Below are 20,042 nucleotides of genomic sequence, written 5' to 3'. Positions count from 1 at the left end.
AGTCATGTGGAAATTTGTTCAACACGTAGAAAACTAAAAATCCACGGCCTCATGTTGCTAATAATGAATAACCTTTTTAAAGCTCCAACTACATTGTTTCTTATCCTTTGTCAAAAGAAAACAATCTCTCTTTAATAAACATTAAAATCAGGGAGGCTATATATTTACCTTTGCCATAATATCTGCATAAGCCATATATAAAAAATCTTCCTCCAGTTTGCTATGAAAAACAAGAAAAGAAAATATCATTATTTAAGTACAAGGCTAGTCGTGTGTGGTTAAATTGTCATTGTCTAAAGTTTTTTTTCTTGTTTCCTAACAAGTATGCCTAACAAGTGTGCCATTAAATGAGCACAAAATTTAGGAAACACGCCTACAGTCAGAAATCAAAGCTCTCGGAGCTTTGAAACATCAGGCACTCCTTACCTTCCAGTGGACATCTTCACTTCTCCAAAAGAAATGCGCTACTGATTCACACACAAAATAACCTTAGTTTCCTCTAAGCTATTCAATGTGAAGCAAGAAACTTTCAATGACACATGAGCTTTTGATGGAAGACACGACAATTCTCGCTGAGTGGGGAGACTCCCCAACAGCCAGAAAAAAAATATGATGATTATGGTGTTGACTTTTAAAAACTAATACTAGATAAAAATATACTTAGTATCTCCTTTGTAAAGATGTATGAAAACTATTAAAATATTTGGAAAATAATTTTCCATGAAAAACTAACAAAAAATATGTAATGCCATTTTAGCATGGAGAAAGAAATTTCTTATGACAAATACCTGATCTCTTGACAATGCCAGACAGAGTTGCTCTATGCTTAGGGATGAAATGGTTTTGTTAGTTGAGAATAAGAGGGGGGGGAGGAGAGAGAGGGGGGAACCACATCTGCTAAGAAGGAGAAAGATACTTTATTATGACACACAGACAGCACGTGAACTCTTCAGGACTTCTGAGAAGACACATGTGGAAATGGGTTGACAAGTCAATGATCTCTGGCTCTGACAGAGGGTTCAGGCCTGAACAAAGTTAACTTTCATAGAATGGTGAAGGAGATAAAGGTTCTAGAACATTCCAATGTTCCCACATAAGATTCCACTTTGGCCATGTCCCTTTTAGTGAGCAGAGGCAACGACATTTTGATTACTGGGACTTGTTGTGTCCACAGATGTCTTCCCAACGTGGCTCTGGAGAACTGGAATAACTAGAAATGTGGGAAGCTACAAAAATGGGCACTATCCTAAGACAGAGCTCAGAGCTGAGAGGTCTCAAGTTGAGATGAACACTTACCTACACCCCTCAAAATGGAGGGATCACAGACCTCAGGCCCTAAGCATCCTGGCACCAAATTTAGATTTAGGATCTTTTACTTTGTTTACAAGGTCTTTTATGATAAAGAAAGAAGGCATTTCTTTGAAAAAAAATCAGACTCCACTACATCAGCCTAGCACAAGGCACTCATGCGGTAGATGGAAGAGACTCCCTGACAAGCAAGGACGAAGCTCCAGAAGGGTGCCACAGGTCTCTTTCCTGACAGGAGTTCGATTAAAATATATATACATGAGAGAAACAGCTCCAGGCATGGCCCCACCCATGTCCTGGGAACCCTCCCCACCATACCATTTCTCCGTCAAAGCCGTGCGGCTGAAGAGAAGGATGAGTTGGTGCAAGGGGTCAACTCTCTTAGCGTCTTCATCTTCCTCTGGAGGGTCAGTCCCAGGCTTCTAGAAAATAAAAACAAGTTCAATGCATCCACAGTGTCGCTTAAAAGAAATGTCCACTCAAATTCAGGGGTAAAGAGCAAAAGAAAGGCCGGGAGTTTGGCCTAGTGGTTAAAGTGCTTGCCTAGCATGCATGAAGACCCAGGTTTGATTCCTCGGTACCACATACATAGAAAAAAGCTGGAAGTGGTGCTGAGGCTCAAGTGGTAGAGCTCTAGCCTTGAGAAAGTCCAAGGACAGTGCTCAGGCCCTGAGCTTAAGCCCGGGACTGGCAAAAAAAAAAAGAGCAAAAGAAAGCCCCTCCTTTTTCAGTGTGCATTATGGGTGTGCTATAAGAGTGCATGAACGGACGTGCATGTGTTTATATATGTGTAACATTCATGGGTACATACAGATACAATGTTACATATGTAATGGTATGTATAATATATATGTATGGTATGAAATTACCAACTTAAGAAGTATGTAGCGGGGCCGGGAGTTTGGCCTAGTGGTTAAAGTGCTTGCCTAGCATGCATGAAGACCCGGGTTCGATTCCTCGGTACCACATACATAGAAAAAAAAAAGCCAGAAGTGGTGCTGAGGCTCAAGTGGTAGAGCTCTAGCCTTGAGAAAGTCCAAGGACAGTGCTCAGGCCCTGAGCTCAAGCCCAGGACTGGCAAAAAAAAAAGAAGTATGTAGCTTAAAACAATGGTATTTCATCTGATAAAAATTTATTATGGGCAGGGGTGACCTTCAGAAGTAAAACTTTTCTACTTGTAATCTCATGAGCAGATCATAACTAACTGAATACATATTAGTTATGCAAGTTTCAGCTTAAGAGAATCATAAGTTCAATTTTTAATTTCAGTTACCCTAAGTATGCCATTTGAGTCCACAGATATGCAGCTGCTTCCCAGATAAAATGTTTTACTTGTCTAGACAAAGTTAGGCAAAGAATACAACATGAGCTAATGCTTGAACTAGTTGCCGTTCTTTTTTTCCCTCATTATTGTTTACTTTTAAAACAAATTGTATGGTGGGATAGAAATTTCAACAATGAGGAAACTTATTAAGCATTTTTCTTTTCTAGAATTTATTAATCCTTTTTATTGGATTTCAATCCTGCCTAAACATTTGCAGTACTGGCCTCACGACTGTGAGATAAGAAATTTTGAAAGTAAGAATTGAAGCTTCTGATTACATTGAAAAATTCCATGGAACTCTACGCTTATAATTTTTTGAGGTTAGTGGAATTTGGCAAAAGAGTTTCAAAAGAATAATCCAAGCACATTTAATTAATAATATATCTGTATTTTTTTGTCTGACTCATTTCAAACTGATGAGATCTCTTAAATAGAAGAAGGAAGCTTTTTCTGCAAACACTAAGAAGTACCAACTGAGATTTTTCAAAAAAAATAGTTTCTTAAGACCGATACAGTGCACAAATGCTCTTTGTTCTTCAAGGTTGTGTGAAAACTCTTCAAGCTGACCATTTTTCACCAAGCCCAAACCCTCTTCCAATTATAACAGTACTGAAAACGTACAGCTAAATCTTCAATCAGTTTATCTTCAAAATAGTGCTCTTCTGTCTCAATCCAGGACTTTTCATATCCCTGAAGAAAGAGATTGACAGCACGATGCCTAAAAGAGAAACCATTTCAAACAAAATTTTTATTTAAAAAAAGTAAACTGAAAAGGAGTTCAGTAGTACTTTATTGTTAGGTTTTCTGTATGTTATAAATGAAATAAAATAACAATCAGCCTGTCTTTGGCATTTCTCTTCAAAGTTAGCCTTTTGTAATATAGACAGCTAGGGTTCTCAAATCACTTATCAACTTGCCCTCAAATCCCACCTTGGTTGTTTTGGGGCCTTGTAACATTGGTCAAGTTATTCATCTTTCATGTTGTCTTTTGTAAAACTAGTAAAACTCCATGTATATTTTACTTTTATGTAACCAAAATGAAATAGGAAGGATACTGGATAGATTAATGTCTATAGCAGCTATTTTTATACAAAGTGGCTCTTGAAAAGCAATGTAATAAATGTCAACTGGTCTGCATTCAAATGAACAATAAATATACGATCTGGAGATTGCAAAACAAAATGGATTAAGTGGATCATGAGTTTGTCCAAAGACACAACATTGGAACTCTGATATCCAAAAACCATATCTGAAGTAAGAGATATCAAGAAATTCCAGAAAGGCTGGGAATGTGGCTTAGTGGTAGAGTGCTTGTCTAGAATGCATGAAGCCCTGGGTTCAATTCTTCAGTACCATATACAGAGAAAAAGCCTGAAGTGGCACTGTGGCCCAGTGGTAGAGTTCTAGCCTTGAGCAAAAGAAGCTCAGGGACAGTGCCCAGGCCCTGAGTTCCAGCCCCAGGAATGGCAGGGGAAAAAAAGGTCTGGAATAATAGAAGAAAGGATGAGAGACTTCCTTAGTAAGCAGGAGTTATTGTAAGGAAGTAGCAGAGGTGACTGATAAAAGCCATTGATGATACGGGAAGCAGAGCTTAAGAAGAACCTAAGTAGGCTAAGGAGTCCTGAAACATAAGTTAGGTTCATGAAGGGCACTGAAAATGGAAGAGGCTTCTGCCTTTAGAAATCCCCATAAATTCTAGATGAGAGGATTTCTGGCACTGCTGTAGGCAGCAGACTGCTAGGCCCTGGTAAAAAATTATGATTGCAACAAGGTTCAGACATGGATGCTTCTGAAATGCATGTAGGTATATTTCATCAAAACATCTGACTGGAGTGAAATAGCCAACTCTGTGATTCTTAGATCCTGCTCAGAACCTGCTGCCACCCCCCTGGATGTGACACAAGGACAAGTGATGAGAAGAGGCAGCCATGAAGGAAGAGCCATAATGTAAAAAAGGTTATTAGAAAATGAACGAGATTTGGAGAAGGACTGTACAAGAGAAAAGGGAGGTCCATATTCTATTTGTCTGCAGGGTGACGTGGTAACTGGGTTCCAGAGAGTACAGAAGTAGCATGGAGTTTGAGGCAGAGGCCAACCTATTAGAGATGCAATGGTAGGGGATTTTCCCATTTTAGCAAAAATGCAAAGTGTGACATTGTGTCAGCTAATCTTGGGGGTTTGGGGGGGAAGGGGGAGTTGTTTTGTATAACATTTGTTCAGTTACTCAAGGCCAGTGGACTGTTCTCTGTCCAAGGTGCTGGAAATATAAATGAATGTATTGCTTAATATCAGATGAATAAACAATGATATGCATGCACAAAAAGTGAATAGATGCAGAATAGAATACTGCTTCCCCATCCACAAGTGTGTCACCAATACGTGTGAGAGAAAGTGATGGGCTATCAGACTCATTTATCTCATTCCTGTGAGTCAGGATAGTGCCAGTTCTCTTCCTCCAGTGCATATAATCCATAATATATTATGGATTACATGACATATAATATAGATATGGATTATATGTAAATTACATATTACACATTCTATTAAGTATGCACAAAGGCTCATATGTACTATAATAATCCCAGTCTGAAGCATCCTACACCTTAACCCCTCTATATATCTAAAACAAATTGATGACACACTTCTTACAGCCTCAGATGAAAAAAAAACCTAACTTTAATGCAGTTAAACAAATAACCTGACCAATATGACACAGCTCTGAGCTGTGTGGGCTGACATCAAGGCAACGTGACTCTGAAGCCCGCGTTCCTAAACCTGCACGTCCTCTCACCACGCTCTTCTTCTGCAGATGTCGGTTCACAGTTACAGTGCAGACCTCAGTCCTCTGAAAAAATCCCAGCCCAGAAAACAAAAAGAACCCATACACCTCGTCCACCTTGGCTGGACTGCTGCGTTATGTTTGGACCTGGGCCACTCGCGTGCTACCTCGAGGGAAACCCCCTTCGTTTGTCACAGGCACGGGAAGTGTCCTGACCTTGGCAGGTTGTACAGCGGAGCCATCCGGAAGCAGGCCACCACCGCTCTTTTCCTCTGCTTAGACAGCAGCTTGTGCCACACGGCCTTTTTGGATCTCTGAGGATGTTCCACCTGGAGTTGAATGGCACAAGTGAGCACGGATGGCGCCACGCTGCCCTCCAGAACCCCGCATCACACCACCGCAGCTGGGACCCTGACGTGATTTGGGTGACGTCTGTAACCTAAGTTACCCACAGCCAAACGTGAGACTGCCTCAAAGGTTCCCTGTCCTTAATGAACATTTCATGTTTGGGGAAGAGTGCACTTCGTAAGCTTTGACATCTCTAAAATCAGATGTAAAAGCATTCTATACAAAGCCACATTTTCTTAAGCTCTTTGGGCTTGATTGCTTGCTTGCTTTCTTTCTTTCTTTCTTTCTTTCTTTCTTTCTTTCTTTCTTTCTTTCTTTCCTGGCAATACATTAGTTTGAACTCAGGGCTCTGTAATTCTTAGGCTGGTACTTTACCACTGAACTATGCCTCCAAACATTTTGGGCTCTGGTTATTTTTTAGGTAGGGTCTCATTAATTTATTTATTATTTATTTATATATTTTTTTGCCTGGGCCAGTCTGACCCGTGAGCCTATTACAAACACTTCCTAACATAGCTGGACAGATGGGATGGCAGACACACACACCCAGCTTTTCCTGTTGAGATGGAGACTCATGATTTTTGTGTGTTTGTTTGCCCAGACCATCTCAAACTGCAATGCTCCTGGATCTCTGTCTGCTAGGATTAGTTAGGATTACAGACATGGCAACTGCCCCCCAGCCGCACCTGCACAAGGAGTTAGCCAATACTTACATACCTACAGAGCCACTGGAACTAATCTCATCCTATGTACCACAGTAGCATGCACAAAGAGTCAATGAAAACTCCACTTTGAAGCAGATGACAGGGCTTTGCACACAAGGTATCAGGAGGAGTGAGGAGAGGGGTTTTATTTTTTAAGAATGCTCAAACGAACAACTACTATGTTAGATAAGGGTAAATGGCTATTTCAAGTTACAGGACATAACAGAAGCAGGCTATCAGTTTTAAGAGGTGGCACTTTAAGGAGAAAAAAAGATTAATGATAAGTATTAGAAAGAAAGAATCCCACCAGGGGAGTCTAAATTAATTAGTAATTGCTAGGCAATTAAACACTATACTTCCCAAACTGTAAAAGCCACGGCCAGTATATTTAGATTTCTGGAAGAAATAAAAAAAAGTGAAGCTGAGTTTATTATCCTTTGCACTAAAATATCAAAATATGATTACAATAATGCCTTATTAAAAACACTGAGAAATGACTGCTTAGAAATGACTGCTAGGACCACAAGGCAATTTGTAAAATTGAAGAACATTTATTTCTGTGACCTTCTATCTTCCACGAGATCAATAAAACACTTTAACAAATGCCTTACTTCTCCTCCTCTTCCTGCTTAACCTGCCCCTCATTCTTCATCGATAAACAAAAAGTTGTTTAGGAAGATATATATATATATATATATATATATACATAATTTTGTATATCAGTTGAATATAAATTTTTGTGTATGATTTTGGAAACAGAACACTATGATCATGTATATGTCTTAAAACTACTGTCTCTTTACTTGCTCATAATAATCTATATTTCATTTTTCATAAAAATATTGGGGAAGTAGTCACAGGAAAGCACCAAGTTCTAAGGCATTGCATACAGCAGCTACATGTTGTACACTGTATGGCTTAGTACCAAGTATTGCAATGACAAATTACATAGCAATGACAATTTATTAACATGGCATTGAGCATTTTACTATGTCATATTCAGTAAAAATATCTGTGCTACAGGCCGGGAGTGTGACCTAGTAACAGAGTGCTTGCCTGGCATGCACAAAGCCCTACGTTTTGTGGCTCAAGTGGTAGAGTGCTAGCCTGGAGAAAGCCCAACGACAGTGCCCAGGCCCTGAGTTTAAGCCCCAAGACTGGAAAAAAAATTTAAATGACTGTGCCGGGTGGGCCCTGTAAGAGATATCTGGTGGTGACACATCACTGGTGATGCCTCACCTTCCTCCCGTGTCAGCCCCTTGGGACAAAGACAGTGCTTCTGTGATGCACAGATTCCACCCAGATCAGAGAAACACACCCAGAAATATGGCTGCCCATTGAGGATGTTTCAAGGATTTCTGCTTGGAAACTCATGACTCAAGGGAAGAAACAGCAACTAAAACATGCAACGATTCCTATTTTTTTTTCACGTGGGTTTCTAATATCCACGTCTTGCTCTTTCCTAGTTGTGATTTATTTCTGATCTTAAGAGACAAATCACTCAATCTCTAATTAAAAGGCAGGCTGAACAAGTGACAAAAAAAGAAAGCAGTTAAAATATGACACTAAGGAAAGAGAGACTCTCGTGTATATGTACAAATGGAAAGAAAACTGTGTAAGCGAGCATCCAATGTGTGAAATCGGGCATAATACCCAATTATCCTGCCCAGAAGTTTTAGAAATTATGTGATTGCGATCATCTGTAAGATTTTAGGAATAATTTGAAAAAGATTATTAAAAACAAAGGACTGGACCCCCTAAAATATATTATCTATGTAACCACGTAACCATTTTAAGCTTGGAAACTGTGTTTACTATTAGATAAGCCCTCAAGTGCACATTCTTTACAATTAAGGTGCTCAGCATATGTGTTTGGGGCTCCACTGCTTAAAACTTGACGTGGATCTTCTTTTCAGAAGCACGGTGTGTGGCTGACGGGCATCTGACTGGATCGCACCAATACCCACCTGTTCAAGATGGAAGAGCACGTTGGCAATATCCAGCACCCGCTCTACTGTCCTCTCTGGGTCTGAGGCGGCCTCGGTCCTGTTTGGCAAGTCTTTGTACAGAGCCATCTGCCACCTGATCGCAGGGTCCTCCAGCTGCAGGACAAGGATGACAGCATGAGCACAAGGCTCTGCTCTCAAGTCCTAAGTCATCTGCAGTTCCTACTTGCAGCCCAACACAGGTTGCGGCATCCGCTGACACAGCTGTGTCGGGTAAGGAAGCCCTGGGATTCAACCAACAGCACCATAACCACAGCAGACACTGCACCACTCTATGCGGGAGCTTTTATATTATATCCATAGAGTACGTGCGACTATGGAGGGAAGTGGATAATTTGCTTACTTGCTGTCATCCTGTCATGGTGTATACCAAAAATGGCATGTTATCCACTCTATATGTGATCAGAAAAGATCATAATAATAAAATCACTGTACAGTGAGGAGGACAGGTAAGGAAGGCCCTTGTAATTGTGAATCTTACTCATCTATTTTTACAGGGTATTTTTATTTGCTTTTTAGATTATTATCATTAAATAGTTGTGCAGAAGAGTTGCCATTTAACAAAGTGGTTATGGATACAATGTATCTTGATCAATGGTGAGAACTTCAGCCATTACACACAATGTAACATTGTAATACTACCCAGAAGAAATCTAAGTAGCCATGAGCTATAACCTCCCTTGTGGTGGTTTGGAATCATTCCCTAAGCAAACTAAGGGGACCCCATGGTTCTCTAATGGAGCTGGGACAAAGGAAGGGTATGAAAACCCTTGTTTCTCTTCCCCAGTCTTATTTTAATGTGTTGACTTCCACAGGTGATAATACAAATACATTTACCTACAGTCATGGAATTTAGAAGACAGCTCATTCTCACCAGAACAAATAATTTAATTGTACATCATTTAGGTTGGTTTGCTTTAAGTAAGATCAGTTGTTCCCTCTAGAATATGCTTTTTTATGACTTCGGTTTGAATTTTCAACAGAAAAGAATTTAGAAGCAGAATAATGACTAAAATGTGTTTCAGTGCCTCCATGTTGAAGTAGAATTACTTATACTATTTTTGTAGAGAAAGATGAGGTAGTTTGTAGACTGTAAGAGCACATTCAGGTAAGATTTGGCTTACCTTTCCTTGTAAGTGAATATTACTGCGAATGATATCTCGCACTTCATCCTCGGTGTCTTTCTGTCAAGAAATACATGTTACCTAAAAGGAGGCTTGAAATGCATCATTAAATAAAGTCATTAGATAAAACTCAGAGGCCCTCTGAAATCAAGTATGCCTGACAAGTATCTTTGCTAAGATGCTGACCACAGAAGCAGGGCACTCTCCCTCAGATAACTGCACAAACTTGCCATACCTTGAGACAAGGCAATGGCCTGCTTTGATCACACAAAAAGCACATTCGCACACAGCAAAATTCATTCCCAGGGTAGAGCAGGGAGAGGCAGAGGCAAACTTCCCCGGGCTCAGGCAGGAAGTAAACCCACCACTTCCCCCACGAAGTGACTTCAGCCCTCATAAAAATCCTCCACCAGGGGCCGGGAGTGTGGCCTAGTGGTAGAGTGCTTGCCTAGCATGCATGAAGACCCAGGTTCAATTCCTGGGTACCACATACATAGAAAAAAGCCGGAAGTGGTGCTGAGGCTCAAGTGGTAGAGCTCTAGCCTTGAGAAAGTCCAAGGACAGTGCTCAGGCCCTGGGCTCAAGGCCAGGACTGGCAAAAAAAAAAAAATCCTCCACCAGAAGCCATGGGGCTTCGTCTGCGCAGCCTCCCTCGCTCCCCACCCCAGCCCCAGATTCTCCTTCATAGGGACCAGCCTCCAGAGGACAGACGGCTGATACACTGTTTCTCCAAGGGATCCAGGGATGCCCTGGGAACCAGAACGATGCCCTCTCCGGTGCATTCATAGAAAAGAGGCTCCCTTCCTAGGGTCCCTTCTGAACGATGGCATCCCCATCTGCAGAATTCTGCAAATGATGATCTGAGGTAATAAAGGAGACCTGGGAGCTTAAACTCTGGTGCTCGCAGTGGACAAGGGCCACTGGCGTTCAGAGCCAACACCTGTTCATTCACCACGAGGACCACGTATGGCCTTCTTCCGACACTGGCAGATCCCCCTGGACTAGTCCTCTCATCACACATTCTAACGCCCAGAAAATCCTTCTTATTTTTCACTCCCAGAGGTAGGGGTGCATGTGTCTTTTTCGTTCTTGAATATACCCTGGAGATGACAGATGTAACTTAGAAATAAAGCAGGCAGCCCTACGACGTAACTCTTAGGAAAGCAATCTGGAAAATGAGATGGCCTACTAAAGCACTGAAAGCAAGTTAAATGCCAGCAAAGAATAAGAAGCCAAAGGAATGCCAGGCCCGGCTGTGGAAGAGGAATGACTGCTACTGTTGGATGAAGGGAAGACTTACCAGACTAAATCGGTTTTTGGCCAATGCTATGAGTTCTTGGTCTCCAGGAGCACAGATGTTGAGGCCGATGGGAAGTAACCGCTTCAGAGCGGCCACGATGAGAGACGTCTGCATGGAGTACCGGTCCCCTTTACGCTTCATTTTCTTCCTCTCCTGGTCAGAAACTGCCGCCTGTGGAGTAGAAACTGGCTTGGACAGGCACCTGGGTCCTCATACTCTGGTTCAGCATGGCTTCTGCCTCCTCATCTTCTCCTGGCTCTTCCTTTTTCAAAAGCACACTGTCCTGAAACATCTTCTTCCCTCTTTTAACCTCAGGGTCTTTAACGCTCTACGCTCAGGTTCCGAGGTCGTTATAATTCACGGGGACGCATTGTGAGAATCAACCATGGCGTCGTGACATTACATAGACAGAGATGGGGAATGCATGGCCACATCAGATGTTCTAGCATTCCACATTCTGTAGTCTATTTGCCCATCGAGGTGAGGCGTTTACTTCCCTGGGAAGATCTTAGTCCTGATAAATGCCTCACCTTGATAGAGAAATAACCCTCCCAGAGCCCACATCCCTCCAGGTCCACCAAGCTCCCGTGCTCCAGCCACTCTCTCCCTGGCCCAGCCACCACAGAGCCAGGGAGCAGGCAGCCAGAGATGCCCACAAGGCCTAGGGGCCAGGAAAGAGTCACACTACCCAGCCCTGCAGCACCTGCTTCATCTACTCCACCTAGAGACCACAAGAAAGACTTGTCCAGGCTGTGCTTTCCCTGTGTAATTCCCCTGTGTGGTTCACCCCTGCTGGCCACTCAGCCTCAACAGCTCACCAGCAGACCCAGCTCCAACCAGTCCTCGAGATCTGACAGAAATCAGCCTGGACTGTTTTCACACCGATCAGATTCCAGGTCTGAATCTTCCAGCTACAGGAGATGCACCAACACGTGATAGAAAGATGGTGTTTCCACCTAAGTGTCATCGTACCTTGGACATCTTTGATTTGGTGTCAGTAATAAGGAAAGACATGTTGTTGATCTCATTCTGCACAACGAAGTTCTGTTCTTCTCTTTTGAAATTCTACCGAGAGAGAGAGGGGGGGGAGGGAGGGGGGGGAAATGTCAGTTAAAGCCAGGCAGAAGAGAATATCATGTGATTAGAAGCCAGATGTTTCTTCCAAGATAGACACTGACCTGCTACGTAAGACCTACCAGGAAAGAGAACCCTACGTGTTGAGTATCTGTGTATCTAAGACTTATAGGTGACTATGTTTGCTTCCAAGACAGAATATTGCAGGAATATTATGTCATCGGGGCACAAAATCTCCAGGTAAAAACGAGCACTCCAGTACCAGCACAGCTGGCACCAGAGTCTATCTTCCTGAGGTGGACATCAGCTCCTCAAGACCACACAGCTGAGATGCTAGGCTCTATGCTAAGAGATATCTTATCTACGTTATGACATCTCTTTACTCACTTCATATGAGAAAGCCTAAGAAGAATGGCCACCTGAATTCACCTTCAACTATTTACAGTGGGACAGGGCCCTTAATAACAGGCTTGTGTTTCAAAAGTGGATATGAAAAGATATACTGCGAAAACATAAATGTTTTTCTTAAAAGTAGCCTTAGAGGTTCATCTGAAAACCCACCAATTACAATAAATATTTCAAGCCCTTGTTTCTAGAAGCATCACTAGTACTTTAGCACTGGATGTATTTGGATGCTGTCAATTTCCCAAGGAAAACAAGTCCATTTCCAGTTTTCTCCTGTGATTTATTGCTAGGGTTGTCCTATCTGCCCACTAGCCATTATATAAGAATAACCCCACAGAGAAAACAAAGGATAAAAGTGCCAATCCATCTCTGCTCTGGGGCAGATGAAGATGAATTGATTTCATTGATTTCTATAGTTTATTTTCTTTCAAAAGACCCTGGATAGTCTAATACATAACTTGAAAATAGGAGTACAGGGTACAAAATCCTTTTCCGGGCAGGTTGAGGCATGCCTGTTCCCTCTGCATGCGGGAGGCAGAGGCAGGAGAATCATTACCAGTTCAGGGCCAGGCTGGGCACAGTGAGTTCCAGGCCAGCCTGAACTCTACATAGTCAGATGCAGTCAAAGGAGGTGCATTTGCTCAGCAAGTGTATCCTCTAATAACAGAACCGTAAACATTATTTGTTGTCTACATATGAGTCTGCCAGACATAGCATCAGGCACAGGGAGAATGTAATAGAATGGCTTTTATAACCCATACACTTCTGTCTTTACACTGGTACTTATTATCTGCGGAAGATCTAAAATAATTTTCCACAGACAATGAATATATAAAATATGTCCATACACACATTATTAGTGCTAGGGATTGAATGCATTGAAAAACACTGGCCCAGACAGTTACTATGGGGATGGCACATCAAACAGGAGACTGTCACTGTTCTTGCACTCACGTGGGACTTAGACCAGTAGATGAAGACTTCGGCCACCATACGGAAAAGCTCCTCTGCTTCAGGGTTAGGTTCCTTCAGCCATTTTGCCCTGAACCATATAACAAGCAAGGGATTTCTCAGTTACTCCTTTGATTTGGTTTGATTTGATTTGATTTTTTGCCAGTCCTGGGCTTGAGCTCAGGGCCTGAGCACTGCCCTTGGACATTCTCAAGGCTAGAGCTCTACCACTTGAGCCACAGGCACCACTTCCAGCTTTTTTCTACGTATGTGGCACTGAGGACTCGAACCCGGGTCTTTGTGCATGCTGGACAAGCACTCTACCACTAGCCAAACTCCCAGCCCCGATTTTATTATTTTTAAAATCACCGTCACCAAAATCACCAAAGTTAAATGCATGATCACAGACCTCATAATAATGACAGCGGACATTTAAGACATGTAAACCATATAACCAACCAACGTCTTTTATCTGCTAAAGGCTGAATACTTCAATTCAATGGAGCCTATGAGGCAGGCGAGGCTGGGGCTGGCTGGGTAAGGAGGACCTGGGGGCCCTGTACCTGTTATAGTCCACAAATCGAATCAAGAGAGGGTAGAAGGCATAGAGGTCTCTGGCCAGCGTGGTGAACTCATCAAGGATGAGCAGCTCAGCTTCCGACATGTCCCCTCTGGCCTCGGCTTTCAGGTGCTCTTCCTCAGAGACCACCATGGCCGCCTTTTTCTTCAGTTTCTCCATTAACGGCAGGAAGTGTGTTTTCAAGAGCTGAGGTTTCACTTTGTTGATGATAGGCTGGGAGAACACTGTTGGGAGACCGACATTAGCACTCTGCTCTCACAAACGTCCTGGAATGAGGACAGGTTAGACTGACAATCGCTGCAGACATGCACACCCCGCTCCTGCCTTAAGGACGGTCCCCATGTCACTCTGGTTTTCCTAGCCCAGTTCCTATCCAGTGACTGAATATGTCGTGTACTTATTAAAAACATCAAAAAGATTAATACATTTTGAGTATCAAGAAGAAGACTAGTTTGATAATTAAGTCTCATGGAGGTCAATTATTTTCACCTAAAATCAAGTCCCAAATTGGAAATGCCTCCCTCAGCCCTTGGGTTTGGAGGCAGACGCTGCTGCAATGTCACAGCCCCCATGTCCCCTTCCTTGCTCTGCCTGTGTGTCACACTGTCATCTTATTTCATAATGGTTCTGGTTATGGTTCTAACGGGTCATTTTTGAAAGGCATTTCCCCTCAAAGTAAAACATTCCACTGGAAAAATGAATAAACCATAGCCACCAACCCACATTTATCCCAGAACTGGTGTTATTTCTCTGGAGTTTCCTTTGATAAACTATAAGCACACATATTATACCCATATCATGTTGAATTCATTAAAATATTTTTTCATTTTACCCTATAGGATATCCTAAGCATTCCCCAAGAAATGTGATACTTCAATGTTTAAGATTGGGAGGGGGTGGGGGGAGGGAAAGTGGGAGGAAAACATAGGAACGGGTATCAATGTTCAAGAAGTGAAGTACTCATTACCTAATGAGTATAACTGAAGCCCCTCTATACATCACCTGGATGATAAAATACAATTTAAAAAAATAGCCGACTATTCTTGTCTGAATATCTGGCCTTCTTAATCACACTGCAATTTCTGGGTATTTAGAATGCTTAAAAAATGTCAGTCTGTATGTATAGTGATACTAAGTAAACCTCTGTGAAACAGACGACTCTTTGATTATTCCTCATACAAGGTATGTAGAAACACTGGTTGTTTCAAAAGCTGGCTTTATTTTTATCTTGATCTGCATAATCTTTTGCTTTCCATAACATTACTGACTGATCTTATGCAGATCATCCAATCAGGGAAATGTCTGCTTAAAAGTAGTGATGAATTATCCAATGTCTGATTACATTGATAATTTTTCCAAAATAAAATAGCAGGACAGAAATAATGTTTTTTTTTTCTTAGAGCACAGAAGAAAACATTAATACAGACTGGTGGGAAACTTCTTACTATTCAGTATTCCATATCCTCTGGGGCCTCACACAAATGATTATTCCACGCTTTCCGATCCGTTCTGCCTCGTCTGTGAAGATTACCTTCAAGTAGTTGAATGCATCCACCTTGATGCCCAGGGAGGGCCACCCCTTCCTTCCTTCTCCCCCCTCTCCCCAGTCTGTCTCATTTCCTAGGTGGTTTTCACCCGCGTCCCCTGCGTGTCCGTCCTGCCTCCCCCCGGCCCGCGGCTGCCCGCCTCTGCAGTGGTCTGGGTCCGGGCCTCACCTGCTAACCGCTTCATCCAGGCGCCCTCGTCGATGCCCAGGTTGTTGTAGATGATCTTGAGGATGTTCCCGAGCAGCGTGTTCATGTGCTCCGAGCTGAGGGCCGTGCAGCAGGTGTCGGCCCGAGCGGGGTTGTTCTCGGGCCCATGCTCCCACCACCGCGACATGTAGCTGCACAGAAGCGGCAGCACCACCTCCATCACGTGCGGCATCTGCGTGTAGCGGATGCCCGACTCTGCCAGCTCCACGATCTCCTCCATGAGCTTCTCCAGGGAGGGGATGTTTGGACACACGTCTTCCACGTTCGCCGGCAAACTAAGAGCTGGAGAGACACGGAGACAACGGGCGCATCCATTGGGAAATGAACTGGCACAGAGAGGACGGCACTGGCACGATTGATTACCCTGACCCTGACCCTGACCCTGACCCTGAATACAACAGACATGAGCAATGGTCTCAGGTCTTCAGAGCTCAGCGGGCCCTGCCTGGCTTTCCACAGATTTCCTCCTTTCCTTCTCGGCAGACTTCTCTTTCCCCAACCTCCCACCTTACCCTCACTCTCATGCCGAGAGGCGGGAGTTCTCCCCAAATGCACCACGAGTTTCCATTTCCTGATTTCAGACTCCAGATGTTCTTAATTAAAAACGAGTTTCTTTTTGCCCCGATATCCTCTATCCTCCATTGCATTACACATGTTCATCAATCTCTCTCCTATTCTGCAAGCTAAAGCTCCCCCGGGGGAGGAATGACAGCCGCATCTGAATCACAGCTCCTCTACCTACCACAGCACCTCTCAAAACTACCTGCCAGCGGAAGGAAAGATAAATGAAGTCATTAACTTGCATTCATTTGCTTTGTTATGCAAATGTGTCAAGACCATGAGCAGATAACTTATCTGATTTGTACATTTCCTCATCTGTAAAGAAATAATCACTCTGCTTCATTCTTGACTTATGACAAAAAAGTACTCATGCTTTAAGATCTCATCTTACTATGTGTTTGTACAAGATTAGTAATTTAAATTTAACCAGTTTTCATAAACTAATGATAAATGCATTTGTGGAAATTATGTTGAAAAATATGAGTGCCCATTCAACATTATTTGTCTCTAACTTCATCTGCTACACTTTATACAGTAACAAAGTCAAAGCTGTAAATGGAACAAACTGAAGAATTATTTGTCTTTAAGATGACTCCTCCTAAGGAAGATGAGATCTGAATATCACAGTTGGAAGCCAGCCTGGCCAGAACAGTCTGAGATTCTTATCTCCAATGAAGCAGTTAAAAGAAAGAAATAAGCCAGAAGTAGAGTGTGGTTCAAGGGGCAGAGTGCTAGCCTTGACAAAAACAAGAAAGAGCATACAACCATGAGTTCAGTGTCATCAGCCAACAGCTCACAGTGAAACGGATATACAGAGAAGCCCACCGACCAAGACATATGTGTCTGAGAACAGCTGAAAATAGTGGAGAACTTTAGAGCTATCAGCAAGCCACCCAAACACCATAGACTTTATTGGACTCAGAGTAAACCAAACAGGGCAAACCCTATGAGAGGGGTGCTGGCAAGATTTTCAGACTCTCAGACCTGTGCTCTGAGGGTCTGAGGTGCCATGTACAGCATGGCTTCCATTTGCTCGTGTATCTAACACATAAATGGCAATCATTGAACTCATCAGCAATAGTTGAAAAAGCTTGGACTTGGCTACCCATCAAATGATCCAGTGTTCTCAAGGCAATCTGAAGCAAAAGCACTCGTGCTCAGGACATCCTGTGTACTGACCGACGCATGGCCACACAGACACACAGACCCACACCAGGGCCAGGTGCAAAATCAGAATTCTTGACTGCCACTTTCAATGACAAAAAATACAAGACAAACAAGAAGTCCACCTGGAATAAAATGATCCTGCTAAGTCAGGCCTCTTTGATGAGTATGGAATTATGGAAGGGACACATCCCTGTGTGTGCTGAGTAAGGATGCCATGGCCTTTGCTGATGGACTGAAAAACAATTGCGTGAGAAACCAGCGGCTGATTATTTTATCATATTCACAATAGTGTTGTCAAGGGCCCGTTCACACTGAAGCAGTCCAACAGATTTTCTCTCACAAATGTTCAGGGGATAATAAACAGTACTCTAAAATAATAGAATGCCCAACAAAGAGCATATGCAGAAACAGCCCGCTGAACACTCCTGTACAGGACAGTGCAATGCAATGCAAGGCTTGTGCTTCCACATTACCTGCTCTCTCTCGGGCAGACTTGGTGTTGTAGATAGAGTAGGTGTTATGCTTGTCCAGATGAGTTTCCAGAAATGCGACGGGGAAGGCACCCGCGAATGCAGCCAGGCATGCTCCCAGCGCAGAGCGCTGCCTGCAAGAGTGACACACAGTGCTTTACATCTTCCATGAGAAGAACTGAAGAAGCCACGCTGATATCACTGAGCTCAATCTCTATTAAAAATCAACCCCCAAATCTGCTTTCCCTATGTAAAATGCATGCATTTTTTTTCAAAAGCCGAATTCCTTCCCTTGAACAGAAGATAAATTGCCTTTTTTAGAAAAGAAAGAAGCTAAAGACAGTACAGAGTTTACATGGAACAGCTACTTACGTAAAGTTAAACCTTCAAATTCTTACCTCTCCACATAAATGCTCTTGCTGGTTCCCAAAGCATATAAGCTAGTGAGAATTCTGTAGCACGACACTTGGACATCTTCCACTAAGGAACAAAAGAGAATCTCACTTGAGAAACAATTATTTGTCCATTACCTAACTAACTTTTCCCGAAAGGCATGCTTCCATTGTGTCATTTCATTATTTTTTTTTGCCAGTCTTGGGCTTGGGCTCAGGGCTTGAGTACTGTCCTTGGACTTTCTAAAGGCTAGCACTCTACCACTTGAGCCTCAGCACCACTTCTGGCTTTTTGCTATGTTATGTGGGGTACCAAGGAATTGAACCCGGGTCTTCGTGCATGCTAGGCAAGCACTCTACCATTAGGCCAAACTCCCATCCCCCACATTGTGTCATTTCAGAAGAGGAAAATGAGAACAGATTTACAGAATAAAAGGCAAAGCCCTTTCAGTCAACCTTCTTTCTTTGATAAAGGGAATGAAAGAGATTCTTAGTGTGTCGCTATTACTCAGTGCATTCTCAGAAACACTTCCTTTGTCATTTTTTTCAAGGTATGAAAAAGAATTTTTCCAATAATTGTGCAAAAAATAACTGGAGAGAAGGGGCATATAGGTAAATTTTTTACTCTAGTGCCTAGGATATATAAGGGATACCTCTTTTCTAAGTGTTTAGGGGCCATGTCTTTTCTTTATAAGTTAGGTGTAACATGTTTGCTCAAATGAGAATGTTAGTTATCTCTCAGATGGCCTGACAGTTCAAAACAAGGCAGTGTGAGGTGCTAGAAAATCAAATCAAACCCAATAAAACACATTGCATGAACACACTGTGACATAAACAAAGAGATAATTCCTGTCCCCAGACCTGGGTCCAAGTACACACTGGCTACAAGCAGAGATCACGCTGGTTAAAACTGAGACTTGGCAGCCTGCAGCTGCAGCAGCGCCTCAATCACACAGGGGTGTTAATGCAGGGTCAGGAACCTACAGAGCGAAGTCTGTCAATATGAGGTTCTTGCAAAGAGAACCAATTGGTCCCCATGTCTGTGCCATCAGCACAGCTCATGTGTTCCCTCCCTACTTCACTGATTTAATAACTATAGAACCCCCGCCAAAAGCTTAGCTAAGTCCTCACAAATACTGGCTAAATCTACCCCACACCTGTGGCTCACACCTGTAATCCTAATGACTCAGGGTGCTGAGATCTGAGGATTACATTTCAAAGCCAGTCTGGGCAGGAAAGAGTCTGTAAGACTCTTCTCTCCCACTGACCACTAAAAAGCCAGAAATGGAGCCGTGGCTCAAGGGGTAGAGCACTAGCGTTGAGAGAAAAACCTAAGAGCCGGTACGCAAGACTGAGTTTTGAATCTCAGTACTGGAACAAAAGCAAAACAACTTGACTAAATCCTGTATACACAAGATATATATCCCCAAGGGATATGCCCTACCCCAAAGGTAGTCCAATCCTGTAGACTGGGTTTTGTCTCGCACTCTTCCTATGACTTCCTGCTTGTAGAAACAATCTGTAGAAGCCAGGAATGACTCAAAACCACTTCGTGTGGACCATACTGCATGGCCCGGCCATGTTCAAGCATTTACATGGAAAGAGGAGATGGAGAAAGAAAAGAAGAGGAGCTGGCTCACACAGAACCAGTCCTTCGCTGGTCCCTTCTGGAGTCCACGCTCTAAGAAAGCTGTCTCTGTAAGAACAGTTTCTGCGACTCACAGGTTTTGAAAAACATAGAAAAAAGAAAGGGGAGGGGCAACTCTCCAGGCAGTGACTACCTCACCCAGTGTGG

The 20,042-nt window shown here is 42.9% G+C and overlaps 1 protein-coding gene across 1 annotated transcript in view; it reads right to left on the bottom strand.

Annotated features, from left to right (window-relative positions):
• Positions 1-20,042, bottom strand: part of Ryr2 (ryanodine receptor 2) — a 232,881-nt gene that overhangs the window by 52,579 nt on the left and 160,260 nt on the right. The window contains exons 65-77 of the mRNA XM_090318697.1: positions 18,254-18,335; positions 17,859-17,989; positions 15,619-15,939; positions 13,887-14,127; positions 13,327-13,414; positions 11,866-11,958; positions 10,894-11,064; positions 9,594-9,653; positions 8,431-8,565; positions 5,628-5,740; positions 3,254-3,350; positions 1,627-1,730; positions 169-220 (exon numbers count right to left, since the gene is read on the bottom strand). Of these exons, the coding sequence (XP_090174823.1) occupies positions 169-220; positions 1,627-1,730; positions 3,254-3,350; positions 5,628-5,740; positions 8,431-8,565; positions 9,594-9,653; positions 10,894-11,064; positions 11,866-11,958; positions 13,327-13,414; positions 13,887-14,127; positions 15,619-15,939; positions 17,859-17,989; positions 18,254-18,335 (1,688 nt within the window). The remainder of the gene's footprint in view (positions 1-168; positions 221-1,626; positions 1,731-3,253; positions 3,351-5,627; positions 5,741-8,430; positions 8,566-9,593; positions 9,654-10,893; positions 11,065-11,865; positions 11,959-13,326; positions 13,415-13,886; positions 14,128-15,618; positions 15,940-17,858; positions 17,990-18,253; positions 18,336-20,042) is intronic.

This window comes from Megascapheus bottae, chromosome 26 (assembly GCF_031878675.1).
Source record: "Megascapheus bottae isolate mThoBot1 chromosome 26, mThoBot2.hap1, whole genome shotgun sequence".
Lineage (NCBI taxonomy): Eukaryota > Metazoa > Chordata > Mammalia > Rodentia > Geomyidae > Megascapheus > Megascapheus bottae.
This window is presented reverse-complemented; position numbering and strand designations above follow the sequence as displayed.